Source organism: Nicotiana tabacum, chromosome 16, assembly GCF_000715075.1.
Source record: "Nicotiana tabacum cultivar K326 chromosome 16, ASM71507v2, whole genome shotgun sequence".
Lineage (NCBI taxonomy): Eukaryota > Viridiplantae > Streptophyta > Magnoliopsida > Solanales > Solanaceae > Nicotiana > Nicotiana tabacum.
The window spans coordinates 170527581-170538777 of NC_134095.1; the positions used below are offsets into that span (position 1 = coordinate 170527581).

Consider the following 11197-nt stretch of genomic DNA (forward strand, 5'->3'; position numbering starts at 1 on the left):
TTTGAGTGAACAATAAGCCTTTGGTTTTCTTTATGTCACAATTCTTTTCAAAGGTGGATTTTATGTGAACCGGGTGACTCTTCCCAAAGATGGATGGCGTGACAACCTTCTTAAGGGATTGAGTCCATTTTCTTTTATGTTTTGGCAAATATAGTAGGAAATAATAAAAGGAGTCTCAAGCATGCTTCACTTTGTACAACACATTACCTATAGCCTTATGGTTAAAAATAAGTTGTTGGCAGAAAATAACTCTAGTTGTGACCCTTTTGACTCTTGTGTTGACTTAAGCAGTCATTGAGTGGTTCAAATCGAGACATTTGTGATTCTCAATCTTAGTTAGGGTTGTTGTGGGACCTTGACTCCGTTATCTTTAGCAATCCAGAAGCGTGAGAGGTGAGATGTTTAGTTACAAGTTTAAGTACCCGTGCTAATGGTTTAGAACTTGCCCGGGATGTGTTTCTAGGTGAAATTCTAAGCGTAGCTTGGCTTAAGAAATGATTGTAGGCTTTCCTTGATCCAATTTGAAATTTGAAATCTTCCATAACCTATCAATGTGATCTCCCTAGTCAACCTCTTTGAGCCGAAGCCCTTTTTCTTTAATAACCACGTACAAGCCTTCCACTAGAAAAAGGATATTTCAGCTAGCCTAAAGTGAATCAATTACACATCAATTAGGACCAATAATTACCCACAACACATATGAATTATCAACAACGCAATGATTTAACTTTTTGAGTACAATAGTTCTAATGTGACACTAGAGCATCAAGAGTTGACTCTATTCATCAGGAAGCTCGCTCTTTCATATAGGTCATTGTGGATCCCAAACTCCTCCTCATTTACTCCTCCTCATTTTTGTCAGATATTTTCATCAAGAGTTGACTCTATTCATCAAGGAAGCTCGCTCTTTCATGTAGGTCATTCTTGAGAAACAATTGGCAAAACATAAGTTTGGGGGAGAGACAAGGAGTTTGAAAGTGATAAAAGGTACAAAGAAGAGAAATAAATGAATAAAAGGGAAGGCAAAGAAAAGAAATAAAGAACAAAAAGAAAAATTCCAAAAAGAAAGCGAATAAGGTAGAAAGTTGAAGGGATTCAAAGAAAACAATGGTGAAAGGCATGGAGTAAATATAAAAGGAGAAAAATGAATGTCATGATCAAAAAAGAGTGACGTTACGTCTCTCTAGTTCCCCCGAGGAAGAAGAAAATAACTCAAAGAGTCAAGAAAGTATGAGTCGAAAAGAGAAAATGGAGTGGTTAAGGAAAGATGAAACCATTCTATTCCAACAAGTCCTACCTTGGTCCAAAAGCCTTCATTACATCTCGCAAAAGTGCTACATGATTTCAAGTTGAGTGAGCATACATTAGTGGTGATTTACATAAGGGGCAAGCTTATGGTACTTAAAGCTAGACTTGTGACGTTCTTTTGAGAGAGATAAGCGAACTTTTCGCAATCCTTGCTTCGAGTGTTACATTCTAAAGTGAGATTTGCTAATGGATAGTAAATGAGGAGGAGTTTGGAATCCACAATGACCTACATGAAAGAGCGAGCTTCCTTGATGAGTAGAGTCAACTCTTGATGCTCTAGTGTCACATTAGAACTATTGTACTCAAAAAGTCAAATCATTGCGTTGTTGATAATTCATATGTGTTGTGGGTAATTATTGGTCCCAATTTATGTGTAATTGATTCACTTTAGGCTAGCTGAAATATCTCTTTTTCTAGTGGAAGAGGAAATTGCCTTATTTGCTTGAGGACAAGCAAAAGCTTAAGTTTGGGGGAGTTGATAAGTAGGGATTTTGACCGCTTATTTGCTCTTTTTACTTGCGTTTTAGCTCAAAAATGCTTAAAGGTATTCCCAAGAACTAATGAAATCTGCTTTTGTACATGAATATTGGGAAACAAGCCAAAGAAGTCAAAATAAACTCATAAAGGAGTTAAAAGTGAACAAGAACAAAAACAGGGCAAAAAGGCCAACAGTGCGGACTGCACAATTCTAGTGCGACCGCAGCAGAGGAGATTCAGAGAGTTAGTCTTTGGGCCATCTGAAGGCATGAAGAGCGCACCAAAATTGTGCGGCAGCAGGATGTCAAGTGTGGCCGCACTCATTATTATGCGGTCCGCAGAAGCGAAGAATCAGAGAGCTGGGTTCAAGTTCAAAGTCAAGGAGTGCGGACCACATTCATTTTTATGCAGACCGCAGAAGCCCCAAAGTACCAAGCCCAAGTTCCAGGAATGCGGACCGCACTATAATTGTGCGGCCGCAGAAGCTCATTGTGCGGACCGCATACATAATTATATGACCGCACAACCTTCGTAGGGGCATTTTTGTCAGATATTTTCAGCTTAGTATAAATAGAACTTTTTATCATTTTTAGGTTAAGTTTTGTATTGGGAGAGTACCTAAGCCATTCTTTTTTACTGTTTTGAGTAATTTTATACTAGATTAACTTCTAAACATTAGATTTTCTTTCTCTAATCAATTATTATGCATTCTATCTTAATTTCTTCTTTTATTTCTTTATTTTTCATGAGTAGCTAAATTTCTAGCTACGGTTGTGGCCCAACCTTAATGTGGATACTTAATGGGTGTTTGATTTAGGGCTTGTTTGTGATTGGTTTAGTAATATTTAGTCTTGTTCATGCTTGTATTCATGAATTAATAGTTGCAAACATTGATTCATGCCTATTTGACTTAGTTTCTACTTTAGAAAGAGAGACTAAGTCTAGGAAAACTTGGCTAACAAGAAACTGGGGTGAACTCAAGATTTTGATAGCCCCAATTAAAGGGTCAAATCTAAAGATAGTAAGACCCGACTTGAGCACATATCACGTGTTTGGTGCAATACCCATTTGGACTTAAGAAAGCCAAATTGGGCAAAATCACTCAAACTACTGAGAGGTATGGAGTAGGTAATTGCATGTGATTGCTATATTACGACCCCGACTAATCAAACTTGTCCTAGAGTTTACAACCCGTTAGGTAACCACCTAGGTGGAAGTCACGACCCTAGATCCTTTATCATTTGAAAAACAACCAAAACCAAAAACATTATCTTCTAGTTTATTATTTACAGTCAATAGCTTTAAGTAGAAATAGAAGCAACAAACAAGAATGTGGAAGTGCAATTTGAGGCACATTATACAATTACACTAGGTGTATACCTAATTCCGTTTTTAACTCCCTGAGGATTCGACCCCGACTCGCATTGGATTCTATTATTGCTTCGACTGCCTCACAACATATAATTGTGGTGTGAGTTTGGGCGATATCAGCGATGCAATAACTATTGTTCTTTAGGTCAATTTTGATGGATCGGAAAAAATTTAGGCGATCCGGGTCTGGTGACCCGGGCCCCACTAGATGGCGTGGTCTATAGCACAAGAAAATTTGAGAATCGGGCGAATTCCAATTTTATGGCCCCAAAACGCTAGAAAATGAAGAATGATCATGGAAAAAATTCCAAGGTCGTGTTTGATGGTCCGACAATATTTTAGGTGATCCGGGTCCGGTGGCTCAGCCCCAACTATGGCGTGATCTATAACACACAAAAATTTGGGAATCAGACAGAATTCAAATTTTGTGCCCCTAAAATACCAAAAAACAAGGAACGATAATAGCGAGGTAGTGACTATTGTTCCTAAGGTCGTTTTTTATGGTCTGGCAAAATTTGGCAATCTGGGTCCGATGTCTTGGGTCCCACCCGATAGCGTAGGCTATAGCACATGAAAATTTGTGAATCGGGCGAAATTTAAGTTTTATGGCCTTAAAAGGCCAAAAAACTTAGGAACGGTCATGGCGAGGCAGTGACATTGTTCTTTAAGCCGTTTTTGATGATTCGGCAAAATTTTAGGTGATCCGGATTCGGTGGCCTGGGCCCCAGCGTGGGCGATAACACATAAAAATCTAGGAATCAGACGGAATTCTAGTTTTATGACCCTAAAATGCCGAAAAATAAGAAACGTTTATGGCTAGGCGGTGAATATTGTTCCTAAGGTTGTTTTTGATGGTCCGGAAAATTTTTAGGTGATCCGAGGCCCGGGCCCCAACTGATGGCGTGGGCTGTAGCACACGAAAATCTGAGAATCGGGAGGAATCCAAATTTTGTGACTCTAAAACGCCAAAAATGAGGAACGACAATGGCGTGGCGATGACTATTATTCCTAAGGTCATTTTTTATTCGGCAAAATTATAGGCGACCCATGTCTGGTGGCCCAGGCCTCACCTGATGGCGTCGGCCATAACATATGAAAATTTTGAAATCGGGCGGAATTCCAGTTTTATGACCCTAAAATACTAAAAAATGAGGAACGGTTAAGGAAAGGCGGTGAATATTGTTCCTTAGGTCATTTTTGATGGGCCGACAAAATTTTAGGTGATCTGAGTCCGGTGGCTTGGGCCCCACATGGTGGCATGAGCTATAACATATGAAAATCTGGGAATGAGGCGAAATTCTAGTTTTATGACCCTAAAACGCCGAAAAACGAGGAACGATCATGGATAAGCGGTGACTATTGTTCATTAGGTTGTTTAGATGGGCCGTCAAAATTTTAGGCGATCCGAGTCCCGTGGCTCGGGCTCCACCAGATGGCATGGGCTATAACACATGAAAATTTTAAAATCAGACGAAATTCCAGTATTATGTCTATAAAATTCCAAAACATAAGGATTGGTCATGGCGAGACGGTGACTATTGTTCTCTAGGTCATTTTTGATAGGCCGGAAAAATTTAAGACAATTCGGGTCTGGTGGCCCGGCCCCATCCAATGGCGTGGGTATAGCACATGAAATTTTGGAAATCGAGCGGATTTCTAGTTTTATGGCCCTAAAACACCTAAAAATGAGAAACGATCATGGTGAGGCAGTGACTATTGTACCTAAGGTCATTTTTAATGGTCCAAAAACTTTTTAGGCAATCCGGGTTCGTTGGCCCAGGCCTCACCAGATGGCGTGGTCTATAGCACACGAAAATCTAGGAATCAGGCAAAATTTAAATTTTATGGCCCTAAAACGCCAAAAAACGAGGAACGCTAATGGCGAGGCGGTGACTATTGTTCCTAAGGTCGTTTTTTATGGTCTGGCAAAATTTTAGGCGATCCGGGTCCGGTGGTCCAGGACCTACCCGTTGGCGTGGGCTATAACATATGAAAATTTGGGAATCGGGCGGAATTCTAGTTTTATGGCCATAAAACACCAAAAAAAAAAAGGAACGGCCAAGGCGAGGCAGTGATTATTGTTCCTTAGGTCATTTGTGATGGTTCGTTAATATTTTAGGCGATCCAAGTTCGATGGCCCGGCCCCCACCAGATGGCATGGGCTATAACATACAAAAATCTGGGAAATAGGCGAAATTCCAGTTTTATGGCCCAAAAACGCTAAAATTTGTGGAACGGTCACGCGAGGCAGTGACTATTATTCCTTAGGTCATTTTTATGATCCGAATTTTTTTTAGGCGATCCACATATGGTGGACCAGGCCCCACCAGGTGGCGTATGTTATAACACACAAAAATCTAGGTATCGGGCGGAATTCCAGTTTTATGGCCCTAAAACGCCAAAAAATGAGGAACGGTTATAGCGAGGTAGTGACTATTCTTTCTTAGGTCGTTTTTTATGGGCTGGAAAATTTTTAGGCAATTCAATTCAGGTGGCCCGGGCCCCACCAGATGGCGTAGGATATAACACACGAAAATCTAGGAATCAAGTGGAATTTTTTATTTTATGGCCCTAAAATTCCAAAAAAACGAGGAACTGTCATGGCGAGGCAGTGACTATTGTTCCTTAGGTCATCTTTTATAGGCCGGCAAAATTTTAGGCGATCCGAGTCCAGTGGCTCGGGCCCCACTTGGTGGCATGGGCTATAACACACGAAAATCTAGGAATTAGGCGGAATTCCAATTTTATGGCCCTAAAACATGGAAAAATGAGGAACGATCATGGCGAGATGGTGACTATTATTCCTTAGGCCATTTAGATGGGCCGAATTTTTTTTAGGCGATCCTAGTCCTATGGCCCGGGCACCACCAGATGGCATGGGCTATAACACACGAAAATTTGGAAATCAGGCGAAATTCCACTTTTATGGTCGTAAAATGCTAAAAAATGAGGAACGGTCATGGCGAGGCAGTGACTATTGTTCCTTAGATCATTTTTGATAGGCCGGTAAAATTTTATACGATTTGGGTCCGGTGGCTCGGGGCCCATCCGATGGCATGGGTATAACACATAAAAATCTGGGAATCGGGCGAAATTCTAGTTTTATGGCCCTAAAATGCAAAAAATGAGAAACGATCATGGCGAGGCGGTGACTATTGTTCCTAAGGTCATTTTTGATGGTTCAAAAATTTTAGGCGATTCGGGGTGTGGTCTATATCACACGAAAATCTTGGAATCGGGCGGAATTCAAATTTTGCGTCTCTAAAACGCCAAAAAATAAGGAACGATAATAGCAAGGTGGTGACTATTGTTCTTAAGATCATTTTTGATGGTCCGAAAAAAATTTAGGCGATCTGGGTCCGATGGTCTGGGCCCACCTGATGGCGTGGGCTATAACAAACAAAAATTTGAGAATTGGGGGGAATTCCAATTTTATGGCCCTAAAATGCCAAAAAATGAGGAACAGTCTTCGCGAGGCGGTGACTATTAAATTTTGATGATTCAGAAAATTTTTAGGCGATCCGGATCAAGGGCTCGGGCCCCACCAGATGGCGTGGGCGATAGCATACGAAAATCTTGGAATCGGGCGAAATTCCACTTTTATGGCCATAAAATGCCAAAATATGAGAAATAGTCATGGTGAGGCAATGACTATTGTTCCTAAGGTCGTATTTTATGATCCAGCAAAATTTTAGGCGATACGAATACCGTGGCCCGGGCCCCAACCGATGGAGTGGGCTATAACACACAAAAATCTAGGAATCAGGAAAAATTCAAATTTTATGACCCTAAAACGCTAAAAATGAGGAACGGTAATGATGAGGCGGTGACTATTGTTCCAAAAGTCATTTTGATGGTCCGGCAAAATTTTAGGCGATCCGTACCTGGTGGCCCGGTCCATCAAAATGACCTAAGGAACAATAGTTCCTGCCGCGTAGGGTCATAAAACTAGAATTTTGTCTGATTCCCATATTTACATTTGCTATAGCCTACGCCATCTGGTGGGGCCTGGGCCACCGGACCTGAATCGCCTAAAATTTTCCGGACCATAAAAAACGATCTAAGGAACAATAGTTACCTCCTCTCCATCACCATTTCTCGTTGTTTGGCATTTTAGGGCCATAAAAGTAGAATTCTTCCCGGTTCCTAGATTTTTGTATTCTATGACCCACGCCATCTGGTGGGGCCCGGGCCACCGGACCCGGATCGTCTAAAATTTTTTCGGCCCATCAAAAATGACCTAAGGAACATTAATCATCGCCTCTCCATGATCGTTCCTCATTTTTATGCGTTTTAGGGCCATAAAATAGGAATTTAGTATGATTTCCGTTTTTTCGTGCGCTAGTGTCTATGCCATCTTCATGAATTCGAGCGATCGGTCCCGATTCGCCTAAAAATTTGTGGGCCAATCCAAAATAATCTAATGAACAATATTCATTGCTTCTCCATGACCGTTTCTTATTGTTTGGCATTTAGGGCCATAAACAGGAATTTGACATGATTTTCGATTTTTCATGTGCTAATTTTCACACCATCTTCATGAATTCGAACGACTTACCCAGAATCACCTACAAGTTTGTGATCTTATCAGAAACGACCTAATGAATAATAGTCATTGCTTCTCCATGCGTGTTCCTCATTTTTTGGCATTTTAGAGCCATAGAATGGGAATTCAGCACGTTTTTTGATTTTTCATGTGCTAATATCCACGCCATCCTCATGAATTCGGGATACCGACCCAGAATTGCCTAATATTTTGTGGTCCCACCAGAAATGGCCTAATAAACAATAGTCATTTTCTCTCTATGATCGTTCCTCTTTTTTTGTCGTTTTAAGGCTATAAAACAGGAATTCAACACGATTTTCGATTTTTCGTGTGCTAATATTCATGTCATCTTCATGATTCGAGCGACTATCCTCGAATTGCCTAAAATTTTAGTTCGTCATGCCATCTTCATGAATTCGGGTGACGGGCCATGAATCGCCTAAAATTTTGTGGGTCCTTCTAAAATGACCTATTGAACCATAGTCATTTTTTGGCATTTTAGGATCATAAAACATAGAACATAATTCCCTAGGTGATACGCTCTCAGCGCATGATAGCGTGAATTTGTTAACATATGCTGGGCAACAATGGGGAGAGGAAGACCCAGGAAAATCATGACGACGATTCAACTAGGTAACATCACGGAAGCTGGTAAACCACAAAGAGTAGAGGTACAAGGAATAGAGACGCGTATTACAACCACAAATCCAATAGAACAGTGGCCGCCATTGTCTGCCATGAAGGAAGCTCTGAAAACTCCACATACAACAAGTCCTGCAGTGAGGAATGAGAAGGAAATAGATAATTCTGACTCACTAATATGAGAAGGAGGATCAAATCAAGGAAAAAGTGTCATGCAAGCAAAACACAATCCAATTCAACAAATTGAAGAGGTCATGAGGAAATCAAATGAAACAGGAGATGACAAAGGGATAAACGAAGGGAAATCAAAAGAAGTTAAAAATCAAAGTGAAATAACAGAGGAAAACCAGAAGAATTGGGCGAAATTATTTGCGGGAAACAAAATGGCGGCAAAAGGTATGGATCTCAGATTTATTGCACCGACTATTAAAAATGGATAAGTTATGGTGGAATTATGTGAAGAAGAGATGGTAGAGGAGACAGTGAAGTGGATGAGAGCCTTAATCCTTTATGTTGTTGGAACTACACCAACAATTGGAGCGATGGAGAGATTCATTGCTTCGGAATGGAACTTCATTGCTAAACCTAAGGTCTACTATCATAATGAAGGGTATTTAATTATTAGATTCAATTCTATGGAGGATAGAGATGAGGTATTGTATTCTGGACCTCATATGTTGGGGAATAAGCCGATAATTGTGAAACCTTGGACAAAATATTTTGATTTCAGCAAGGAAGTCCTACAAACTATTCCTGTGTGGGTGAAATTTCCAAATCTTCCTTTGAATTGTTGGGGAATGAGAACATTGAGTAGGATCAGTAGTGGATTAGGAACTCCGATGTATCTGATGCTTGTACTACCCAGCTGGACAGAATCACCTATGCACAAGTGTTGATTGAGATGGATGTCACAAAAGAACTACCAAAGTTCATTAAGATAGCTGATTCAACAGGGAAGGAATTTAGTCAAAGAGTGGAATATGATTGGGTACCAGAATTTTGTCAAAGTTGTAGACAAATTGGGCATAGATGTGGAGAACAACAACCACATCAGACTAAGGAAAAGCAACAAAAGTAGAGACAAGTATGGCAACCAAAGGAGAGGAATAATGATAAGGATGGGCAGCAAATAGCAGCTTCTGAACAGAGTGATCAAGTGGCTAGAAATGATGATGTAAATAATACAATAACTAGTCTAACTATAAGGGCTGAGTGTCGTGAAGAAGGGGGATGGAAAAAGGTAACAGGGAAATCCATAAGTAGGAGCAAGGAGAAAATGAGAGAAGATGCAATAGATATATTAAACGGTTTTAATATATTAGCTGAATCTGGTTTGCAACTAATGAATCTAAGGCAATTGGGAGAAGGAACAAGTGGACAAAGAAGACTAGAAGAGTTGGATGGATACACACAACCTATTTTTATTCCAGTATGAGGTTGGTTACATGGAATATTAGGGGTCTAAACAAGATCCCAAGACAAAAAGAGGTTAGTAAGTTCTTAAGGGGCAATAAGGTGAGTATGATGGCAATATTAGAACATAAGGTGAAAGAACAGAAGGTTAATCAAACTATGAAGAGAATTACTACAGATTGGGAATGGGCAGCAAACTATGAATTTAGTAGTAAAGGGAGAATATGGCTAGTATGGGATGTGATGGAAGTGGAATGTGTGGTAAAGGAAAAATCAGAACAGTTTATTCATGCTAATGTACTGGTTAAGGACATGAATATGAAGTTTGATTTCACAGCTGTATATGGCTTGCATACTTTGGAGGATAGAAGGAAATTGTGGATGGACCTACTGCAAATTAAGAGTAATATACAGGAGGCATGGTTAATCATGGGTGACTTCAATGCTATAAGGTCTAAGGAGGATAGACCAACAGGGAACCCCGTGCAAGAAGGAAAGGTAAAGGATTTCAACAACTTTGTTGATGATGCTATATTGACTGAAATGAGAATAAATGGTAGAGAATTCACCTGGACAAACGGCCACACATACAGTAGAATTGATAGGGCTTTAGTGAATGATAAATGGACGCTGACAATGCCTCAATTAGAGGTATGGGTAATGGATCCGGGGTGCTCAGACCATTCACCTTTGAATATTACTTTTATAGACAAAGAAGAATCAGGACCTAAACCTTTCAAGTTTCTGAACCATCTTGCTGATCATAAAGATTTTCTAGAGATAGTTAATAAAGCTTGGATAGGAGGATGGACAGGGGACAAAATGAAAGATGTCTGGGAGAAATTGAAAAGGGTAAAGATAGCAATGAAGAAGCTAAATGCTGAGGAGTACAATGCTGTAGGAGGAAGAATTGCAAAATGTAGAGAATAACTTTGTATATTGCAGGAACAAATGAGAAGGCCAGGCCAACAAAGTACTATGACATTAGCTGAAAAAGAGACAAAGTTACAACTGGAAAAATGGCTAAGGGTGGAAGAGAGCATTTTAAAGCAAAAATCAAGAATACAATGGTTAAAACTAGGAGATGGAAACAATGCCTACTTCTATGCAAGTATGAAGAACAAAAACTCCCAAAATAAGATACAAAAGATGACAAGAAGTAATGGCACAATGACACAAACAAAGCAGAAAATGGAGGATGAGGTAATGAGCTTCTACAAACAGCTATTAGGAACTGCAGCAGAGAAGATACCGGCAATTAACACAACAGTAATGAGAGAAGGACCAATGGTCAATACACAACAACAAAGGCAGTTGATAGCAAGTGTAACAAAAGAGGAAATACATAGAGCATTGATGGTAATTAGTGACAACAAGGTGCCAGGATGTGATGGATTTAATGCACTATCCACATTCTTGTTTGTTGCTTCTATTTCTACT

General features: G+C 40.0%; 1 protein-coding gene across 1 annotated transcript; it reads left to right on the plus strand.

Moving 5' to 3' along the window:
* Positions 1-9868: 9868 nt before the first annotated feature.
* Positions 9869-10687, plus strand: LOC142170514 (uncharacterized). Its single transcript, XM_075232444.1, has one exon. The coding sequence runs from the start codon at positions 9869-9871 to the stop codon at positions 10685-10687; it is 819 nt and encodes a 272-aa protein (XP_075088545.1).
* Positions 10688-11197: the final 510 nt, after the last annotated feature.